This window comes from Enoplosus armatus, chromosome 12 (genome assembly GCF_043641665.1).
Source record: "Enoplosus armatus isolate fEnoArm2 chromosome 12, fEnoArm2.hap1, whole genome shotgun sequence".
NCBI lineage: Eukaryota > Metazoa > Chordata > Actinopteri > Centrarchiformes > Enoplosidae > Enoplosus > Enoplosus armatus.
The window spans coordinates 15,791,465-15,814,537 of record NC_092191.1 but is presented as its reverse complement, the minus strand read 5'-3'; the positions used below and the strand labels follow the sequence as shown (position 1 = coordinate 15,814,537).

Here is a 23,073-nt window from a genome sequence, read left to right as displayed (position 1 = left end):
GCTGCACGCAGAGACTCATTTCATTCACATCAATCATTTGCTGTTTGCTCTTTGGTCTGGTGCTAGCATGTTAACTATTCAAACAGCCCCAGTCTTATTGTCGTGCATATGATGTAGGTCATAATACTAACAGAATAGCGTTGTATATCTCACATGGTTTCTCTAATCCGGTCGGCCACCCAAACACCCCTCACCTATGTGTTCTCCAGCACATCATCCACACTCGCTGCACACACTCACACACAGGTTCTTTGTAGTTGTGGAAAATGGAAGTTGTGAAGTCAGTCATGCTGAATAGATTGTAAATTGTGGGAAAGATATAAACACCTTTATGTGTGCAGCCTGCCATTGTGCTTCACAAATGACCCAAGCGACCGCAGCCATATGAGGGTCAAGCAGTTCTATTCTTACGGTGTCCAGCACCGCGTGGCTGTTACAGGCCTGCACTGTTGTTGCTCTGTGGGCCATCAGTATTAGGAACCAAGAGACATCTCAAGGAAGTTACTGTTACAACATCTGCATACTTTGAACTCTATAAGATTGTGAAACTATTTTTTTAATAGTTTTTTTACTATTAAAAGCTGCTATAGTCAATATTTTTGTATTAGCAATGGGCCAAATGACCATGTGTAAGGGGTCACTCAGCATGCCAACATTTATAGAAAGGTAAGCTAAAGAAAATCATCAATCACTGTGGATGTTACGTTATCTTTCATGTTGGGATGGAATGAGTAACGTTGAGTTCCAGGTTTACTGCCAGTGTCGATGGTCAACCGTTTAAATCTTCCTCTAAATGTGAAATATCACCACGTTATCTGTTACCTTCTCCTCTCAACAGTATTTTAGTCAACAAGTGTGTGAATCCAGCTCCTGAATGAGAATGACTCTGCAGTGGAGAGCACGGGTAGCTGGGGTAATGCTATGTGAGGGTGAGTGAGCGCTTCTGTTGAAACAGCCAGAGTTTGGAAATGACAACTGGATTTACTGAGGGGAGTCAGTCTGTTGTATTACATCACAGAGTGACATGGACACTGTGTGTGTGTGTGTGTGTGTGTGTGTGTGTGTGTGTGTGTGTGTGTGTGTGAACAAGTAAACAGCACCTTCTCCACTAACCTTGCAATAAATGAGCCTAATTTCATGAAATTAGAAATGCTGTTTTCAGCAAAATAGCTGGTAAAACCCACCATATGCTACCCGCCCAGCACCAAGCTACAGACAGACAAAGTTAGCAACTAGCTGGTGAACATAGAGCTGAATATTTCCCTCAGGAATATTTCCCTCAGTTGGTAGAGACTAAAACAGAGCTAAAAGGAGTGTGAATACTGAACTTACATTCAACAGGTTGCCAGAAATGTGACTCCAAATCAATGCTAATGTTGCACCATATAGGCTAAATGTGTAAATAAGCAACTGTTGACTAACAATTTCATCACATCAACTTCAAAGGTGACAAAAGGTTTCTTCTGCCCCAAATTACCAAAAGAAAAAAAATCAGTTAATGGGAGTTTAATGTGAGAATCTATTTTGTTCAGTAAACAGACAGGAATTGGTGTGAGTCATTATGGTGATTTAGCGACAACTTGCACAATGACATATGATTTCTCCACAGCTTCTGTCCTTAAGCGTTTTTATAATTTCTCCTAGCAGCTATTGCCATTATTTTGAAATGGACAGAAGCGTAAGCGCTGTTACTATTAGGCTTTGTGTATAAAAGTGTCCACCACACATCATAAATAACACATGAATGCTTATGTATGCAGAGCTTAGGAGGGCGTACTGTTTGGCAGGAGTTTATATGCTACCTGTGTTTCATTCTATTGTAATATGAGTCTTTAATGGCGCATCTTTTAGTGTGGCGTCAGTGCTTTGAGCTCAGAATTCTCAAAGCGATTATGCAAAGTTAATCTACGTGAAGCAGAGTAATCCAGACTACAAATTGGGAGAAGGGCCTCGGTGCTGTCTGTATGCATGCACGTGTGTGTGTGCGTGTGTGTGTGTGTGTGTGTGTGTGTGTGTGTGTGTGTGTGTGTGTGTGGTTTGAAACCCTGCGTACATCATCCATACACATTGCATAGATTGCCTCATAAATCCCTCACATAACAAAATCTAATCAGATCATGTAGTCTCCCATATGCTGCCTGTGTGCTCTTGTTAATGCTGTTTGTGTGTGGATCCAGCCTACACACAAACTGTTCCAGTTCCTACCTGTCATACCTTTTTTTCCGTCAGACTGCGTTATCCATCATCGCAGTGGATTAAGCAGCTGACTTGTTTCCACCTTGTCAGATTGAAGGCAAAGCAGCTACAATGCTAAAACTCTGGGTGTGTATATTTTGTTTGTTACTTTCACCCAATTCTGTCTTTCCAGGTCTCTGCGTGCGAGTTCATTCATCTAGTCTCTAAGCAGAGCTCTTTTTTTGGCTTTTCATCCTCAAGTAATCAATACGGGTCCTATGAATCCAGGTCATCCTGGCTCCTGTGGCTTCTCTGTCTCCCGTTCCCTCTCCCGCTCTGTCTTTATCAATCTCTGTCTCTCTCACTCCCTCTTTTCCTCCCTCGCTTGTACTCTCTCTCCATCTTTGTCTTCTCCCTCTCTATTCCTGTCTCTTTTTTTTTGCCTCTTCTGTCCTCACGTTCTGTCTCCTTCCTCCCGCTATCTCCCCCCTTATGAAAAATTACTTTGCCCATCTGGACAGAACCCTGCACGGCCGTTACACTATTAGTCCTTGTGCGGCACTGATTAAAAATAGATAGGAGTACCGAGTCAGAATTAGTCAAGACTTTTCTTCCTCTCCAGCCTCCTCTTGTCTCGCCTCCTCGTCCACTGAACTCTATTGGCTAATGTTAGAAATGGATATAAGATTGAAAGTGAAAAGTAAGCAACAAAATGTCCCAGTCTTCCCTTTTTTCTGTGCCCAGTCTGTGTGTGTGTGTGTGTGTGTGTGTGTGTGTGTGTGTGTGTGTATTTGTGTGTATTTGTGTGTGTGTGAGAAGCAGTGAGTGTTTGTCAGTAACTATGTGTACCGCCTGCGGACCTCTTCGCTGGGTGCTGTCTCATGTCGAGCGGTGTGTTTGAGAGGCTTGTCGAGGTAAAGCTCCTGTCAGCGCCTGGCCGGAGGGAGTGTACTGATGAAAGGCCTCTTCATCATCCTAATGGGATACACAAACCTCTTAACCAGCACTGCTGCCGTGGCCTCGGCTGGGTGAAGCCGAAGAGAGAGAGAGAGATGCACTAGATTGACTAGCTGGGTCACACACGCCAAGGACCACGCTGAAAACATTCACAGTGTGAGCACAGGTCAAAAAATGTACAGTGTAAATAAAGCCATGCTGTTGGGAGTCAGTGCAGAGTCGTGACTCCGTTCTGCCTCGGGTTTGTGAGAGGTTCAGTGGGCCAGGGCCATTATGATCTGGGACAGAGAGTTAACGCCCAGCTGTCCACTGGAGCCACGGCCATGTGCCCCCCTCTGTCCACTGGCATAGATCCAGAGTAAGGGCGCAAGCCAGAAATATGTCAAATTCTACTTCTGATCATGTCAATTCATTTAATTTCTGGACACATTTGAATTTAACATGAATGAAAAAAAAAAACACCAAAATGTCTCCAAATGGAGCCCTTAGTTATATTTTTCAGGTTAGTTCAGTTTCAAAAAGCAGCTCTTTTTCAGGAAGGCCCCCCCTCACATCCACACATTCACACCTGCAAGCTGCCCATTAAAACCACAATCCGATCTGCTGACCACTGAGCTGCTCCAGCTGGAGGTTAAGGGCCTTGCTCAATGGTAATGAGAGAGTCCTGCTTTTTCACGTTTCCTACCCAGATTTCTCTTGCTAGTCCAGGTACTGAAGCCACCTTTTAGAATCTTTAGGCCATCTTTGCCCTGATAATTTGGTAATGCTTGGTTGGTCCAGACTGAAATATTTTAAAAAATGTTGGAGGGATCTTATTTATTTTTATTTTGAAGATAATGAGGAGAGAGGGGGGTATGACATGCAACAAATGACATTCATGTTCCCCAGAAGATGAATCCTACTGACTTTGGTGATCCCTTGACTTTTCCTGTCACCAAGACATTCACCTGGTGACACTTCTTCTGTTTCTGGCAGTCTACTCACAACATAGTATCTTGGCCATTTGTGTTCCGCTACACCAGGAGCCCAAAAAATCTTCCACCTTAATTTCTTCCGTTTTTTGAATAACAGCACTTTATAAAAACCTACACTGTCTCACCTTTTAGTGTAGCATTTAGTCTGTGTTTTTACTGACTTCTGAGGAGTCCCACATGAGTGGGGTTTGGAGGATCACAAGACTTGCCGATGCAACTTGACCCAGGCCAGAGGAGGACACACGATCAGAGTGTGGATCAAAGCGCCAGCCCCGCTGCAGGGGGTGACAGAAGGAGGAGGGAGAGAGAGTAGAAGAAGAAGAAGAAGAAGGAGCCAGAAAGAGATCGGGAAGGAGTCTCTCATCATCATTGTCACTGTGTCACACACTCTGGCCACTCAGTGTCACCATCAGTCTGTGTTGGCCCTGGGCGTCTGGCGGGTGACACTCTGCCTCGCCTTCCATCCATCCATCTCTCCCTGTTTCAGTTCTGTTTATACACACACACACAAGCATGTTTTCTCTCTCATTCGCAGCCGCTTATTTTATTTGTCTATGCCAAGGGGATTTTCGTCATGCTCTCATCATCACTGTTCTCCATCACCGCCGCCATTCCTGCCAGTCCAGTCATACTGGTCCAGGCCAGAGGCTCTGGGATGTCCTCTTTTCCATTCCAGCCCAGTCCCCATCTTGTCCTCGGGTCAAGGACACGTTCTCGTAGCTGCAGTGAAAGAGCAGCGAAAAAACTTTGACATCAGGCAGGGAACCAAAGCCTCATGAATGATTGATGCGCGAATGCTGACTCATCACACAGTAGAAAGAAAACCAATATTTTGACCTAAAACATAACAAGATTTACATTTGCAGAGTAGAGCAGTGATGCTCACAGGCCGTCCAGGTTGCCGACAACTTTGCAAGCGATGCTATGAGTCCCTTTGTGCAATGCGGCGTTATCAGTTCTCACTGTTTCACAATCTTTTTGCAGATGAGATTGCCAGATATGGAAAAAGTTGGCCTGGCCTAAAGTGATAGTCTGTGAGATGTTTGTGCTTTAGTTATTGCTTTTATGTTTTTGGTGCTGCACTGCACTGAGATTACGTGGCAGTCAAACAGTGTGGTGTGTTTTTCCCTTCCTATCTAGAACTGCACATTTCCTTCTGAAGTTTGACTTCCTCTGGGTTTTTGATTTTTTTTTTCTAGCTTGCTGTTGGATTGGAAAAACAAAAAGTACCACAATCACTATTAGAAAATTGCTAAATGAACCCCTGTCTTTAAATATGTAAGGAATAGTGACTTAAAATCTAAATAGGATAACAAACGTGCCGAGCCAGATCCAGATTTGGTTCACTGAAGGGGTTTGGATGGAAATGGCTTCTTTCTCCTTTGGCCTGATTTGAAGAAAGTGTGTCCGAGTTGAGGCGGGGAGGGAAATTTATTTTGAGAGAATGATGAAGCGAGTTATAAAGGGAGTGAAGGAAAAAGATCAAAAGGATAAAACAGCCATTAGCTTCTGCACAGGACTACTTTTGCTTACAAGACCCCGACATCTGCAGGGTGAGGAGATTGAATCTCACCTCTATTTTCTGCCTCTCCATTTGTCCTCCTCTGCTATCGCCACATCACCTCTCGTCATCTATCTCCTCCAACATGGATTTTCTGCCTATTAGTGCCCTAATCTTTTCTGTTCCTTGTCTACCTCGCTGTCTCTCCTCGCTATCTATCTACTTCCATCTCTATCTTTCTCATTTTTATTTCATAGTATCTCGTTAAAATCAGACTTGTTTTTAAAGAGTTCCCGTTAACAGTGTTATCCGACCCATGTTTATTCTTTTAGCCAGAAATTTGATATCATTGTCAATATAATTTTTTTTGTCAATCCTCAAGTAAGTTTTGCAAATGTTTTTGCTTGTAGCCTGTTTTTGAAATGCTAATGCGCTTTCATCATTTCAACATACATTGAGTGGTACATTTAACAATTTTCGGGGCAAAATTTACAAAGCTCACAAACCCTATCTCCCTCTCACACACACACACACACACACACACACACACACACACACAGAGGCTGGCCTACAGCATGTTGCTTGTTGTGTACTGCATATCTAGGGATTTCTCTGATGCAAGGGGACGCAATGAAGGAACAGAGTGACGCCAACCCCGCTGTTTTTGTGTGTGGGGTGTGATCATGCGTCTGTGTATGCACATGTGTTTTGATTTTTTTTTTCCTCATCTCACTTTGTTTGTCCATGCGTTGTCACCTCTGTCACATTGACTTGGTAACTAGCCATTTGTGTGTGGGGGACGACTGCATCAGGGTGTCACATTCGTGACAGCAAGGTCTGCTCGTGTCTTCCTATATATACTGCCTAACCCTCTGTTTCTGTGTGTGTGTGCGTGAGTGTGTGAGAAGTCTTGCGCGCGGCCCGTCGATCCGCTGTCAATCCAGCTCATCTCCTCATCTGTTCATTAGCATGACAGAGGAGCTCTCCTGCCAAAGCAGTTAGTCACAAGAATCAGCCCCTGTCACAACACATTACAGCAGCAGGCATCTTTAATAGCACTGGCAATCGTGGCAACCATAGCCAATGCCCACAGTACGCACACACACACACACGAACGGACCAATCAAGAGTTGCACTTGATCTGTACCCAGGGAGTGTTTCTGTATCTCTCTCCATCTCTTTCTCCCTTGCTCTTTCCATCCACACATCCTCCCTCCTGCCTTCCTTCCCTCGAGCATGGCTACCCACTTACAGCAAAGCTTACAGCCTTGTCATTAATCTCCTTCTTTCCTCCCTCCTCCTTCCGCGCTCCCTCCATCATCACCTTACATTAGCTAGGTTACCTGTACTTACCCCTCCATTTCCTTGTCCTTTCCCTGAAGTTCTCTCCCAAACTAGCTGTATTCCTGTCTCCCTTCCTCCCTGCTCTCCGTCTTCATAATGCTCAAAGAGATCAAGACTTTTCATTTTTAATCCATCCATCTTCCCTGTGTTACGTTTTAGTTCTCTCTTTCTCCAGCTCTTTAATCCCCCCCCCCCCCCCCCAACTTGCTCTCCTCTCTCTTCGTTATCACCTGCTCAGGGTGTCTGATGTGATTTGTACAGGAAGTTTGATCCGGCTGTCTTCCTGCCACCGGGGAGCCGAGTTGTCATATCAAATAATAAAAAAACACATATGTTGTGACGCCTTTTGCCGATTCTTCTCACAATCACAGTTCATGCCTCTTAATTTAACACATTGTCACGTGACCTTACAACAAGACAATATCTCCAACAAGAACTCGATATTTCTTGAAATTCTGTGAGTTTTAATGGACAAACTGAATTAGTTCCACGCTGAATATGTGCTTGAAGACAAATGAAAGGGTAGCAGGGACTCAGACTGTTGGTTGGTGCAACAATTGAGGGTGTTTGGGTGAAGGACATGTAATTTGACTGTCTGTGTGTCTCCAGTCTTACAGGAATCCCTGACTGGGGTGGACTTACTGGTTTTGTTTATGTATGACATCTTATGAGCAACCCCACCCTTATTTTGTGTGTGTGTGTGTGTGTGTGTGTGTGTGTGTGTGTGTGTGTGTGTGTGTGTGTTTGTTTGTGAGGAAAACAAAAAGTGGGGTGAGAGTCAGGTACAGGCATTTACCTGTAAGGCAAGAGCTGTCATGTCTCGTGTCTCAAGGAGTGGCCATCAGGATTGAATGGCATTTGACAGCAACCCTCCTACGTTCACACATTCGCATATACATAAATGCAGAAGTGCGCCTGCGGTAGGGGAAGAAGTAGTAGTGTTAGTAGCCATCAAGTGACCAATATGGTTTTTGATATGAAGTACGTTGATTATATGCTTAATGCAGAATCCTGCATAATACAATGTAATGTCTCTTAATAAGAGAGCTGTAGGCATAAATGAAGGTAGTGTGTAATATGTGCATGATGCCACATCTGCTATTTTGTCCTGAGTGTTCTCTAAGTGTGAGACTGTGTGTGTGTGTGTGTGTGTGTGTGTGTGTGTGAGTAGCAATCAGTTCAAGGAGCAATGAGAGAGGACAGAAGAGTGACCTGGTGAGGGGAAGGGGAGGTGGAGTGTTGCAGAAGTTGGGAGAGAGGTGGATCAGAGGACAGGAGGAGGGGGGTGAACTCGCCCGTAGCCCCGCCGAGGCAGAGCACAGCTGATGCATGTACAGTGGGATGGAGGGTGAGGCACGGGGGGTGAGGGTGAGGCGGGGGGGGGGGGGGGGGGCAGGGTGGAGTGGGTAATTACAGGGGCCCAGAGAGGAGAGCCCTGTAATCAGCCTGCCCTCAGGAAGGAATGCAGCTCATCTTCTCATGTAATTACTGCCATTTAAACGGCCCCAGCTTCCAAACACTCATCCCACTGTACTGCTCACCTATTCACTATACATACATGCACACACACACACACACACACACACACACACACACACACACAGACAGTGAGACAATCAGTGACAGAAGGACAGATTTTCAACAAGACTTCCAAATGGAGGAAGTGAGGTGGCAAAAGAAAGAGCGATGGAGAGACAGAGAGAGACTACAGACAATGTGTGTGTGTGTGTGTGTGTGTGTGTGTGTGTGTGTGTGTGTGTGTGTGTGTGTGCGCACCATAGTTAATGGCTGTGTAGACTGCAGGCCTCTGGAGGAGCCGGCTCCATGTGAATACCCACCATGGCAACCAGACACTCTGGGTAGATTTGCGCAACTCTCATCAAGCAGCTGCGCAGTGGTGGAGCAGACAAGCAGTGGCGCCTTACACTCAACACATACAGTTATGTCTACACACACGCGCACACACACACACGCAGGAAGGGGCAGAGTCTCATTCATACCATATGAGTTTGACCTCCAAGTAATAGTTGTGACATTGGTCTGTAATTTCGAGAGGATAATAGGAAAACAACATTGTCTCACCCACTCTGTCTCCTTTCCCTCCCTCCCTCCCTCTCTCTCCCTGTCTCCTCACCCCTCTCTCGCCCCCTCTCTCTCTCTCTCCACCTCTGATAGTGATTGATAGTGCTGCTTGTGTACGCCTGTGTTCCCATGCAGTAGGTGGTCGTCGGGGCACACACAAACAGCACAGGGCCACTTTTTGATGGGCTATGATTAATGAGCTCTGTGGGGGGTGGCGCCCCCTAGCTGTGACGGAGCACACTGTCAGCCACAACGTAGCCGCCCCCCCTCTGTCTATTCAAATGCACCAGTAGCAACAGTGGGCTCACAGATACAACACAAGCGCAAATCCTCTTAGCGCTCCCACTCTCGCAGTCACACTCACCCACACATTCAAAAACACAGTCACAGAATCTCACTTAGAGTAGGCTGTCCCTTGCATCCACAGTGGGTAAATATAATCCATGGTCTGTTACAAACACGCCCGCCCTACCTCTGTCACACACACACACACACACACACACACACACACACAGTTTGAATGTAGTGTGGGTCCATGTGAAACAGCCACAAAATTCTGCAACATTCACCCAGTTATCAGTAAAAAACACAGCTGGCTGTCACTCTGTCATTGGGCCTTATTTACTGGAAACTATATGGTCTGGAACCATATAGTTAGATAACATGTTTACATGTGTGTGTCTGTGTGTTTCCCCCCTGACATACCCTCCAACAGAGTTGGCTGATTAAGTGTCATTTTAACACCAAGGACTTATGGGAAAAAAGAGACAGAAGTGAGTTGTTTGAAAAAGGGCAGGTCACACTTCATTTACAATTAAAGGGTTGTAAGGGTAGCACACCTTGCAGTGTGGGATAACACTCTATTTACAAGCAGATCTGTAAATGAGGTCTTGCATTTCCTGCACTAGCTGTGTGTGCGTGTGTGTGTGCGTGTGTGTGCGTGTGTGTGTGTGTTACCATGTCCTCAGGCTTGCTCTCTCTCCTCCTGCCACCCGGACATGCTGGATGGACAAGCGAAGCATTTCTGTCACTCTGCATCTCCATCACTCGCCGGGCCTCTCTGCCAATCTGCTTTCCAGCCTCCCGTCACCTCTCTCTCTCTCTCTCTCTCTCTCTCTCTCTCTCTCTCTCCTCTCTCTCTCTCTCTCTCTCTCTCTCTCTCTCTCACACACACACACGCACCTTTTCTATCCCTCTGTCTTTCTCTGGCTCACACAGAGTCCATCCTTCTTACTTACTTGCACATGCCTTGCACAATCAATTACACACTCAGTATCTTGATGAAACAGGGGAGGCTTCACACTCCACAGAAATAGCCACTGTGCATGCAGCCTCATTCACATGTTGGAACCAATCAAAGGTGTGACATTTCCACTGTTATGATGAACCTCCAACAAGTTGCAGCCCACACGTTCCTGTAATAAACATGATTATGCATCTTGACAATATTTGGCAAGGATTTTTTATTTATTGATTTATTTTCTTTGGTTATAGGGAAAGAATAGAAAAGCCACTCCAACATTTACAACATGTCCCTGTTGTATCCAAAGTTTGTGTTGGGAAGTCAACAATTTCACCCTTATGTGCCGCACACACAAGGACGAAACAGATATTGTTCTTTTTATCTCACCCTGGGAAAAACGGCAAGTAAGTCTATTTCTCAAATATCAGACTGTTCTTTGGTTTTACCGAAGAGCTGGGGGTAAAAACATGTGCCTGCCTGCGTGAGAGATGAGGTCTGTTAGTTAGAGAGCCACCATGGTGAGTACAAAGAAACAGGCTGTAGAGCCATGTGGAGCCGCTGCAGGTGCACATCTTGGTGGTAGTATCAAAATATCCAAACAGGAACTTTCAAGGCCAACGTGTCGAGGGCATTATGAGAGAGCACACGGATGGGTCTGTGTCACTCATAGCAGGACGTCAAATTGTGCTTCCTGCCTCCTGTCGTCCCGCAGCCACCGTGATGAAATGAAAATAATGGCTATGTTTGTTAGTCACTGGTGAATTAACAACATTTCCTATTAAAAGATGACCAATTTTCCCCCCTGTCTGCTTACACTGTAAGTGTTTGTGCGAGTGTGTGTGTGTTCAGTCAGATGGGTGAACCGCATGACTCCTCACACCCCGTCTGGCTTTGTTGATGTGAGAAGTGATGCTGTGTCGCTCCAACCTGCACTCATGCCTCCTCATGCCCTGCCTGATGCCAACACACACACACACACACACGCTGAGACTGTCCCACTCACACATTCAGTGTTTTTTCCATTAAATCCTCCGTCTAAATCTCGACACTTGCTTTTTCCAGTATTTGCGTCTCTTCACTTCATCTTTTCTCTCCTCGCCTGTTTCTTCGCTCTCCTCCTATAGCGAGGTGTTTTGAGGCTGATGAGGATGAGGTCTGTCTGAATATCAATCACTCAATGTAATTGTCCTTTAAAGAAGGCAAGGAGAGACTGTCTCCCGTCATCCATCTCCGTCTCTTTCGACCTGCCTCTGTGTGTGTGTGTGTGTGTGTGTGTGTGTGTGTGTGTGTGTGTGTGTGTGCGTGTGCGTGGTGTGCAGGACTCTACCTCGAGGCTTCCTCGCAAGAATGTTGATAATGAGGTAGATTGGGTGAGGATGATGGATATGGTCAGCCAGTCAGTGTTACAAAATGGCTGCTGATCACTCTATTTATTGGCCTTGTTTCCTCTGTCACCAGCAGTGTTGACTGTCTGTCCTCACAGCTGTTTGTCCTTAGTGGGCTCAGCGAACCGGTTGAGCATCATAGCTGCGGGCTATCTCCATGCGTGTGTGTTTGCGTTTAAGGCTGTAGGGCATCATTTGAAGTCCACTGGAGCTACAGAAAGTGCTTTGAATCCAGCAGGCAGGAGGGAAAGAGGACTGGAGTCAGGGGAGGGCCAGAAGAAAAGCACTCCTGTGTCAGACAGCAAACTGGAAAGCGGAAGGGAGGAGGTGGGACGCTGTGCTGTTGTTTGTTTGTTTTTGACCTCAAAGGACGCCTAAGAAACAAAAACAGACATTCCTCATCTTGCCAAACACAACCTGACCCCGTGTCTTTTATAGTGTCTTTCTGTGGTTTGACTGCTTCAAAGTATTCTCCTTCCTATGCTTTATTCTCTCTCACTCTCTTTTCCCCCTCACCTCTGAGTACAGTGTTGGGATAGTGAGGGCACTGGAGGGGACAGTAATGACTAACTCTGTAAAGGTAATGATGAAGTACAGACGCTTTAGACTCCACTCTGGCTAGAGGCACTGGGGCTAAGAAAATTACAGTTGTCCGTGTGTGTGTTTGTGCGTGTGTGAGAATGAGAGACAAGAGACAAGAGAGGGTGGAGAAAGACAGAGAGCAGAAAGAACAACAGAGACAGTTTCACAGTCAGGCTGAGACAAAGACAGACATTGCTGTGATTCATTTTCCTCACCAGTTATTATAGCAGTCCAATGTTGTGTATGTGTGTGTGTGTGTGTGTGTGTGTGTGTGTCTGTGTGTGTGTGTGTGTGTGTGTGTGTGTGTGTGTGTGTGTGTGTGTGTGTGTGTGTGTGTGTGTGTGCACTCTGTGTACTCCATCGTCTCTCTTCTGTCCACTTGTCTATTAGTGTCTCTTGACCTGTCTTTGGCCAGCCTTCCTGTCTTCCCATCTTGTCACCTCTGTCCACATTCCCACTATCTCTCTCTCCCACGCAGTCTGCCTGCCTTCTAGTGTGGCCTCGCTCCACCACTGTCACTCTGACTCCCGGTTACACTGCACTGAAGCTCTGCACTCCTGCTACACAGTTGCACTATTTGAGTTTAGCATACATGAATAAGAGAATGTACTGTATAAGCATAGGTTGTCTGGGTCTATGTGCGGTTGTGTGCCCAAGAAGAGAATACCCAGAAGCCTGTGTTTGCTTTCTAGCTGTCTGCTGTCTGTCATTAGAGTAATAGAAGACTTGCTGCGCGGCGAGGAGTTATTGTCTTTAAGGTTCCTCCATTCCGCACAAATTGCCGGCTGCTGAGCTCTGATGGATGTTTGTATGCTGGCCCAAAAACACAGGTTCCACTTTAAACCCCCCAGCTCCATTTCCCAGAGAGAGACAGGGGGAGAGAAAGAAGCTGTCTGTCCATCTCCTACCTCTGTCATCCCAAAGTGTTTTAATTAAACTGTGCCTCTCTGCAGGCCCCAGAACACACACACGCGCACAAGTTTATCCAAATATGCCAGGGCTGTTCCACCGTCTCTCTCTCTGTCTGTCTCTGCTGCCATTCTTCCTCTGCCTTCCTCTTTCTCTCCCCGTGCCCCCTCTCATCACGCCTGAAGACTGACAGGCTGTGTTTTCCAGCCGATGTTTGAACACCGAGCGATCAATGCCGGACAAAGGGAGAGAGCGTGGGGGAGGGGGGGCGGGGAGGGGCAACACAATTGGTTATTGACAGTGAATTCAAAGTCTGAAAGACTGGAGGCGACAGCTTAGTAAGAGGAGAGCCAGAGGATGAGGAGAGAAAACAGACAGAGACGAGAGGATTGTGAGAGAGGAACGGCCATGAATGTGATTCATGTTTGTGGTTAAGCATCATTTTGAGATGCGTTAACTTTCATTATCCATATTTATCTGTGTTAACCTGCATGTCTACCTACTTGCAGTATTGTACAGGCCAGGGTGTAACCTGTGGGAGCAGAAACAAGTGTGCGTGCTATTGTTCTTCTGCACTACTATAATTTAGTAGCATTTAGCGTTAGCGGGCATTTAGCATTTAAAATGTGCTGGTCTAGTATTAGAAATATATATATAGAATATAAATGTTTCTGTCCATCCACATTTCTTTGAAATATTTTTACCACATCACCTCATTTCTTTTGGCTAAGCAGATGATTAAAACTCTGAAAGGTATTCAACGTTTGTAAAAGGTTCAACCTGTTAGTCACTGTTGATTAATGAATGAAGGCTGTGATGAAGGCAGTGATGGACAGCCAAGTCAATACACAGAAGCTCAATGTAAAACAAATGTAATCAGACAGCTCATATGTCTTTGAGACTGGGCTGGTGTTAACTAATGTAGGATATATCACAGTTTCATTCATTCAAAAGTATGATTTTGTGATATTAAGTGTCCACTTGAATTCCCCTGGAAGTTCACAATGTTTTTATATCATGTGCATCCAGAACAATTGTGACCTGTAAATGCACAACATCCAGTTTAGACCAGTTGAGACGGAGAAGCCAGCTGCTCTGCTGGGATTAAAAAGGATGAAACCTCTTATACACCATCTTTGGAAAACAGATTTATGAGTTAAGAAAGAGCAGATTAGGTCAATCAAAACATTGAAAACATTATTTCATCATTTTATTTGTCATTTTGATTGGTGGTTGATGAGAAATTGATCATTTTTGGGCAATGTTGGTGTTGAAGCTGTGTCTAAACCATTTATTTCTTAAGTTTTTTTTCACTGCAAGAAAAATAATTTTCTTTTCTAAAACTTACAAGTAATCATGATTTCCATATTTATGATCACATTTGGTGAACTCATCGCCAGAATAAGCCTTTCTGCTTTCACTGTACGGCACTGGGGTCTAGGTGGGGTAAAGCGTGCAGTGGTGAGGGTTCAGTTTGGGGTCACGGGTTAGTGAATAAATGTAGTTGACGGAAGGTCTTTACAGAAGAAGCCACTAGAGAAGAGCAGGGATGCGTTTGCGGTACAGACAGGCTGGAGAGAGGCAGAGACAGATTAAAGATGACGGGTCCATCCCGGATGGCTGTTGGGCCTGGAGCAGCTGTTGCCCTCTCTGCCTGTCCTGTGGCCACAGCACTGCCTGGCTCTGAGCTGTGGGCAGTGCTGCTGCTTCAGCCTCTTTTGTCCCGGCTGTTCCTTTCAAGGTGGAGGAGACTGGGGTCAAGAGACGGTACCGTCCCTATACCTGGAGATGTTACATCTGCCTGTATCCCATGAATTTCTGCTGGCTACAACTTTCTCTCCCACTTCCTTCATGCTCTGTGTTGCTTTCCCCTAATGTCTCAGACAGTCTGTCAAGGGGAACAGTGGGGTGGACTGGGGGTGGGGGAAGTGCTCACTTTCCTAAAATAGGAGATGGCATCTTAAGTACTTTCTCTTGTTCCCTGGTTGTGGAATAACTGATCAGGTTGGGCTCGATACATTTTGAAAACTGAATGCTGCAAATTTGTCTGGTTTAGTCTCATTGTGGAAAAGCAGCTGCATCTGCCCTCACGCCTCTTTCTTGGAATGTAGGGAATGAGATTTAAAAACTGTAGCGCTTTGTGGAAGAAAAGCACAATTATCCATGAGCTATGCCTGCATGTGTGTGTGTGTGTTCATCTGCTTGCATTTGTGTGTCTATACGAAGAGAAGAAAGTGCACTGGGCTGGATATGCCCGTACCTTTTTGGCATCTCCCGACTAGAGCCGACCCTGTCAATCCCCTGCACTCCGCTCCAGTCTTCCATTTAATGCTTATTGAATTTAGATCATTTTCGCAAGCAGAACAAAGTTTTCTATTGGAAGGTCGGACCCATTAACAATTTATAAGAACCTGGATTACCCGAAAGGGAAAGTCATACAGTGAAGATAAGAGTTTGATAGTAGAAATTGCATTAAACTGGCACCTGCTTATAGTTGCTTTTGAAACGCATCTCAACAAAGTGTATTTGTGTGCTATATTTGTCAGGTTTCAGGCTGACCATTATAGCTATGCTGGGGTCAGGTTATTCTTCAGAGGCTACTGCAGTCCCGTTGTGTGCAAGTGTTATGTCACAAGGTCTTCTCCAGTCTGCCTGTGCTTCAGTATTTTGCTGAAGTTCACAAGGTTATAATCCAGTTGATGGACACACACGAGTTGTGGCAAGGGTTTTGCTTGCATCATAGTCTGCCACCCTGCAGCCTTGTAAACAGACAAGTCTGACTGATCCAGGATGTTTGAGTCGAACGCCAGCACTAACAGCTGGAGAAGAAGATTAACAATAAGTGATGTGATGTGTTTGACAATTTATGTCATTATATCATTATACATCATTATAATACTCTTGAAACTGTCAAGTCAAGTCAAGCTGGTTTTATTTATATAAAACCAAAATTACACATTTGCCTCAGAGGGCTTTACAATCTGTACAGCAAATGTGCTGAGCCTTGACATTATAAAAAACAATGTCGTACACAGCAAAGTTGTCATCAGTACATATACCTAAATCTACCTACTGCTGGGAAAACTAGTATAGTAGCCAATAACATTGCAGCGTTGATATACTGCCTGGGATCTACCCGTCATTATTAGAGTAAAAAGTCAGAGTGAAGAGGTCACAAATACTGTGTCCTTCCTGCCACGAGAACCACTTGGCAGCATTGCCAGGAGGGATGTGTCACATCGAAAATGTCAGGGGATAATGTGCGATCAACAGGACCTGTCCGTGGAAGGTCAGCAGCTCTCCTCCTCAGCTGAGAGGCATGGACTCTCCCAGAGAGACCAGAGCAGGAGGCCTGCATTGGCCAGATTACTGGCAATACAAGGAGGCGAAAATGTCACCGTGCCCCTCCGTTTACAGTGCAAACCGTCGGCACCTTAAATGTCTTCTTGAAATGCACTAACAGGTTTGCCTTCATTTATACTGTGAAACACTGCTGACAGATTCGTTCACACATGCCCTAAAGCTGGATTGAGAATCACAAGACAAGCTGTCACACACACATACTCCCTCCAGGTATGTGATAGCTTATTGATCCCCAAGGGACAAATTTGTCATTTTGCTTATTTCTTACCTCCTCAACAGTGAGGTCAGAGTGTAGTATCAGCCCCCAAAGCAGCCATCCAAATACTGATGGAGTAAACTTTAAGTCAGGTGTTTCCATAGAAGGACAGTCAACCTAATCACTTCTGTGTTCTGTGTTTTCAGAGAGCAGCGACTACAGCGAGGCAGAGGTTCTCCCTGACTCCTTCCCATCAGCACCAGCAGAACCTCTCCCAGAATTCCTGCTGGAACCGGAGGACGCTTTCATTGTAAAGAACCGCCCGGTGCAACTACGGTGCCGGGCCTCACCAGCCACCCAGATCTACTTCAAATGTAACGGAGAATGGGTCAATCAAAACGATCACATCACCAGAGAGAGCTTGGACCAGATCACAGGTAAATATTACACACATTGTACTGTAAACACAGCTACACACACCCATAGTAATGTCACCTTGTATTTCACAGACATAAACATCATACTCAATTACAAACATCATTTTCAACTACATAATCCATTAGCTCCCACAGGGTTTTATGAGCACGTTAACTGCATTTGGCCTGCAGCCAATGCATTATTTATATGCACTGTGAAAAATATGCCCCTCTCTCTCTCTCTCTCTCTCTCTCTCTCTCTCTCTCTCTCTCTCTCTCTCTCTCTCTCTCTCTCTCTCTCTCTCTCTCTCTCTCTCTCTGCACAGGTCTGGTGGTACGGGAGGTGGACATCTCGGTGTCGAGGACCCAGGTGGAGGAGCTGTTTGGGTTGGAGGACTACTGGTGCCAGTGTGTGGCCTGGAGCTCTGCTGGCACCACCAAGAGCAACCGTGCCTACGTTCGCATTGCATGTCAGTACCAAGGCTGTGTGTGTGTGTGTGTGTGTGTGTGTGTGTGTGTGTGTGAGAGAGAGACAGAGAGAGAAGAAGGAAGAGAGTCAGCAGAGGGGCAAATGTTTCTGACTTTTTGCTTGTCAAATGTGTCAGCTTAAGTATATATGCAAATAAATTTGGTGTAGCACTCCATCTTAGTCCCACGTGGTAATGTGTGGCGTAGTGTGATTGACACTGCATGTTTATGAGGGTATGAAGTGAAAAAACATGACACAGTGACAGAGGCTTTTAGGGACTTTGCCTGGTGTGTGTGTGTGTGTGTGTGTGTGTGTGTGTGTGTGTGTGGAGGGGGGGGGGGGGGTAACAGCCAATGTCACTAAGATAAACAGTGTGTCACTGCTGTCACAGGCCACCTTCACTAACCTGAAGATCTGACTATGTCTGTGTCGCCCCCTGTAGACCTGAGGAAGAACTTTGAGCAGGAGCCACTGGGGCGGGAGGTGCGACTTGAGCAGGAGGTGCTGCTGCAGTGTCGCCCCCCGGAGGGCATGCCCGCTGCAGAGGTAGATCTCTCCCTCCTCATCCCCTTTCTCATTGTTTCTATCACTTTTGGGAATTACATTTATGTTTTTGATACTGAAGGGTAATAATTGAAGATCGTTTATATTTTTTATAGCTCTACATCTCATAGATAGCAAGGCTGAAATCTAAATAATCAGTTAGGGAACAACATAAACATAATACACAAGGGAGCAGAGTAAAGGGCTAGCCTCTGAAGTCTGAGAGATTTAAGTCTGTCCAGCTACGTGGCACCATCAAGAAAAAACTCCCTAAAACATATAACAATCAGATGTTTGAATGTCTGAACAGAATGCTCTGTTATTTACTGTAAGCGATGAAGCAAAAAAGGCTGTGCTTAAATCCACTTTGTGTCATGTTTTAACACTAAGCTGCTTTAACCTTATATCACTAGATCAAGCAGTTTTATTTCTCTCATAAAACAGCAACAATATATTAAAAAACAAAACAAATTATTCATAAATGTAGATTTTTATCACTCAAGTAAATATTTATGTTCCACCAAGCTGTATTGTTCTTTTTAGTGGCAAAATAACATGTTATTATGTGACATAAAAAGCACACAGCGTGAAAGTGTTGTGCGAATTTCCGAATGATTCTAAAATAAATACTAATTGCATTGCTTGTATTTCTTCGCTGTGAGATTATGTCCATTAGTAAGGAGGATGTGTCCTGAGCAAACTAAAAATGATCAAATAATGATGGTGTTCAGAACCACATGTAGCACGGGAGCGTGTCGTGATGGCTTAATACTCTGCAGGTGTATTGTGTTTTCTGAATGGGTCTGCGTGTGTTGTGCAGGCTCATGTTTATGCATAGACACCTGCTGATTTGTACAATGATTTATGTGAAGAGTTATCTGCCAAAAGAATTAAAGTCCATCATTCAAAATTGCTATAACACAGAGGTTCGAGAGTATGGATGTTTTTTTTAAGATTTTCACCTAAAATCTTGGCTGCTTTTTCCATTTTAATTAATTTCATCTCTGTGTGATCATGCTGAAGATTTCTCTCAGTACAACAACCTTCTGAGTGGTGTGTATTTGTGTGTGTGTGTGTGTGTCTGCCTTCCTCTCTAAAGGTGGACTGGCTAAAGAATGAGGACGTCATTGATCCATCGCAGGACTCCAACTTCCTGATCACCATTGATCATGACCTGATCATTAAACAGGCCAGACTCTCAGACACCGCCAACTACACCTGTGTGGCTCGTAACGTGGTGGCCAAAAGACGCAGCAGCACAGCTACTCTTATTGTTTATGGTAACACACATGCACGTTTTTCCTTCTCTTAGCTAGGTGTTAGCTATGATTCAAAACTGTGAATTGTTGGTTTTTGGGGGATTGGTTTATGAATCATGACAACGTAGTTCAAAATCATCCATGTGTTCCTGATCAGATTGGTTGAGTTGGTTGTATGTTGCTAAAAGAGTAGCAGGGTTGCATGGATGTTTTGTCTATATTCTTATTGTTAAAGTTGACCAGAATATTAACTGCCAGACTTGTCTGTCTGTCTCTCCGTCAGTGAGCGGAGGTTGGTCTTCTTGGACCGAATGGTCAGAGTGTAATGCTCGGTGCGGGCGGGGGTGGCAGCGACGAACTCGCAGCTGCACCAATCCTGCCCCTCTGAATGGAGGAGCCTTTTGTGAGGGCCCACCCTTCCAGAGAGTGACCTGCACCACACTGTGCCCAGGTGAAGATGATACACTCATCTGTATTATTTAATATCTTCAGACAAAGTCGTCACGCACTGGAATATCAGGAAATTTCCCAAATGGGCCATTTTGCAGGAAGTACCAGGATGACTTTTACAACTTTTAAAAAGCATCAGATGCTTGTTTTCAGCTGTGTTCATCCACATGAGGTTTAAACCAGGATGTTCTTCCCTTTTCAAATGTTTTCAGCTCAAAAGCAACTTCATCCAACCAGGACACAATAGCATTTGGTCCCGGAACTGCTGTTATTTCATCTTGAAAGTAATCGACATCAGGAACATAGTGCTATCTGATTTACTGTCAGTTATTGCTTTGCCCTGTGTGTCAGACCACCCTGACTCTAAAATCATTTAAAACAAACCACAGACCTCATTTTGCAAATTGCAAAATTATGCACTTCAAGCCACTACATATGCATCATGCTCCGTCCCGGAGTGATCAGCTGTCGGTTCGCTGTAAAATGACTCACATCTCTGCTGTCTAATTCCAGTGGATGGAGGCTGGACCGAGTGGGCAAAGTGGTCCGCCTGTGGGACAGAGTGCACCCACTGGCGCAGTCGCGAATGCCAAGCCCCCCCACCCAGGAATGGAGGAAAGCACTGCAGCGGCAGCATGATGGAGAGCAAAAACTGCACTGAGGGGCTGTGTGCGCGCAGTAAGTCACCTGGGAAGTGTGTTTGAACTGGGGCGGTTGTTAAATGTCAAAAGAGAGTCAATATTTGGCTCATATATATTTCTTGATGTAATGTAATTCTTCAGTTGGCTCTTTAATACAGGTCTCTTGAATTTAGTTCACTAGTGCAGTTCATCTGTCTGATCTATATGTAAGAATAGGCTGTTTCGAAGGTAGGTCAAGGTAAGGTCAATTCCCTAACAGGATATTTGCTGCTTCAGGTGGTTGCTGAATTGATAATAGCAAGTCTTGCAGGCAGTGATTTCTTTTCTCATAGTTCACAGTTTTATAAGGTTCATTGCATTTCAAAGATATTTTGTATAGAACTGTATTCCCAAGGTGTTTAGCCACTGCAGCGTGGTGAGCGCATGGATAATGTAGAGAGAGATGAAAGCAAAAACAGCTAAATCGCAGACATATGTTCCATGAGGCAAAATTTAGGTTCACAAAGAGAGAAGGCAAGTGATCCACATCTAAAGAGCGAGAGAGAGAGAGGAAAAGCTAAGAGAGTGCATGTAGTGGGAAGCGAGCATGACATGGCCAAGTCGAAAAATTAGCACAGGGAAGAGCATATGAGAGTGAGTCAGACTCACACTGACACCCAATGTGCAGCCCGTGATGAGCTGGGAGGAATCCAGCTGACAGCGCATTAGAATCTTAGAGACGCACATCAGCAGAGGCAGTGAGATGCATTCAAGTACATACTTAAGAAAAATGCACGCACAAGACACCGAACCAACACGGCCGAGCATGCAGGCGAAACCTCTTCAAATGCACGTGCAACGGGGGGAGGGAGGGGGGGATCATATGCACACTCAGAGCATCACTGTGCTTCAACTCTATCAGACGTACACGCGAGTCCTGACATAAACAGGCTTCCATGGAGCAGCCGGATTAGACAAATATACTGTCTGATTTGGCTGCACAGAGCGGAGCGCTCTCTGGAGGCTGACAGGAAAACATGGCCTCAAGTGGCTCTGACAGAGGGGGAAGATGGAAAGCACTGTGCTGTAGAAAATCTGTAAATGTGTCACTTGGCAAACTACAGGTTACTGACTGACTGATTTATTTTCCCAGCACGTTAATGTGATTATTCTGCGGGTCACAAAAATTGTCCTGATGACTTTATGACTCTTTGCATTTCCTAGCATGTTTCAGACAATCGAACAATAGAAGCTTATTGTTGGTCCCTTTGAGGATCGGCCAAATATCCCAGTCATAAATGTAAAATGCTTTGAGACACCACAAACCATAATTTCCGCTGCCTCCTAGTAGATTCTAATTGCTATTGGATGAATGGGGAAGTCGGGGGAATCCATTTGGTGTTTTTGATGATGCTTGGGAGAGAAGAGTTATTTGGTTTGAGATATAGTAAGTGACGCAATCCTGAAAGATGGGTTTCAACATTCATCAAAACCACTCAGGGATGATTCACATTGTTGTTATCCTGGAAAAGATTGTTCCTGTCAGGATAGAGATGTTTATTTCATAGGATGAAGGCGATAACATACCCTGTGGGGTGTATAAAAAGACGGTTCCAATCTGCATTGTCCTCCTCATGTACAACACAACACCAGCGTCCTTGTTCATTTTCAAACCTGTCTTTAACTTTGCCACTCTCATCCAAATGATCATAATCTCTTTCACCATCACTTCTGACAGGCTTTTATTCTCAGTTGTCATTGAACATTATGTGAACAATTATGCTGAACATCGTTCTCACATCTTTCTTGAAGAGGTTATTATTTTTTAGATGTAAAGTATGTTTTCTCGCTTGCAGTATGCCTTTTATGTTTACATTTCTATTTTCATATTGATGAGCTATTGTTTACTTTCCTGCTTTGTATTATGTTGTTGTATCTTTCATTTGCATAACAACTAGTCCATCCATTTTTATGTTGTTTTTTTCTTTTCTTTTCTTCTTCTCGTTTTTTCTTCTGTTCAAACAGATAAAAAGATTTCTATTGAACATGCAAGCCATCGTAAGTTCACCTTCCCATAACTTCACTCTTTCACTGCTTCGTTTGTGTTTCTACTGTGTGTGTGTGTGTGTGTGTGTGTGTGTGTGTGTGTGTCTGCCTGTCTGTCTGTGTGCTCATACAGAGTAGGAGTCCTAACATCTGTGTTAGCACGTGGAGCTGAATGCGTGCAGCGTTTTTGTATTGAGCCCGTCTGCCCACGCTTTGTTGTCATCTCAGATCGAGTTCAGTGAAGACACGCCTCACCTTCTTGTCCAGCCTGCTTATGAGTGTTGTTATCCCGTCTTGTCTAGCATGTTGACTAAGCGTAGCATAGGTTTCTGAGCTGGCTCCATGTTAGCACATTGCATCATTTACATAACAGCTTGCTGCAACTGTAGATTGAAAAACAAAGATGTAATTACAACAAAGAGATTATTAGATGTTGGTGTAATTCAACAAACTGCCCAACAACAGCTCATCTGGCTCTAACCCCAACATGTCGGGTTAGAAAAATCTGCAAGCTCTGTTATGAAGGGAGCAAAATGACATGCCTCTAAGCTGAGACTCT

The 23,073-nt window shown here is 44.8% G+C and overlaps 1 protein-coding gene across 1 annotated transcript in view; it reads left to right on the top strand.

Moving 5' to 3' along the window:
- The window catches only part of unc5b (unc-5 netrin receptor B), a 44,496-nt gene that overhangs the window by 14,284 nt on the left and 7,139 nt on the right, over nt 1–23,073 (top strand). The window contains exons 2-8 of the mRNA XM_070915628.1: nt 16,918–17,148; nt 17,454–17,597; nt 18,039–18,142; nt 19,239–19,419; nt 19,682–19,849; nt 20,362–20,526; nt 22,494–22,526. Of these exons, the coding sequence (XP_070771729.1) occupies nt 16,918–17,148; nt 17,454–17,597; nt 18,039–18,142; nt 19,239–19,419; nt 19,682–19,849; nt 20,362–20,526; nt 22,494–22,526 (1,026 nt within the window). The remainder of the gene's footprint in view (nt 1–16,917; nt 17,149–17,453; nt 17,598–18,038; nt 18,143–19,238; nt 19,420–19,681; nt 19,850–20,361; nt 20,527–22,493; nt 22,527–23,073) is intronic.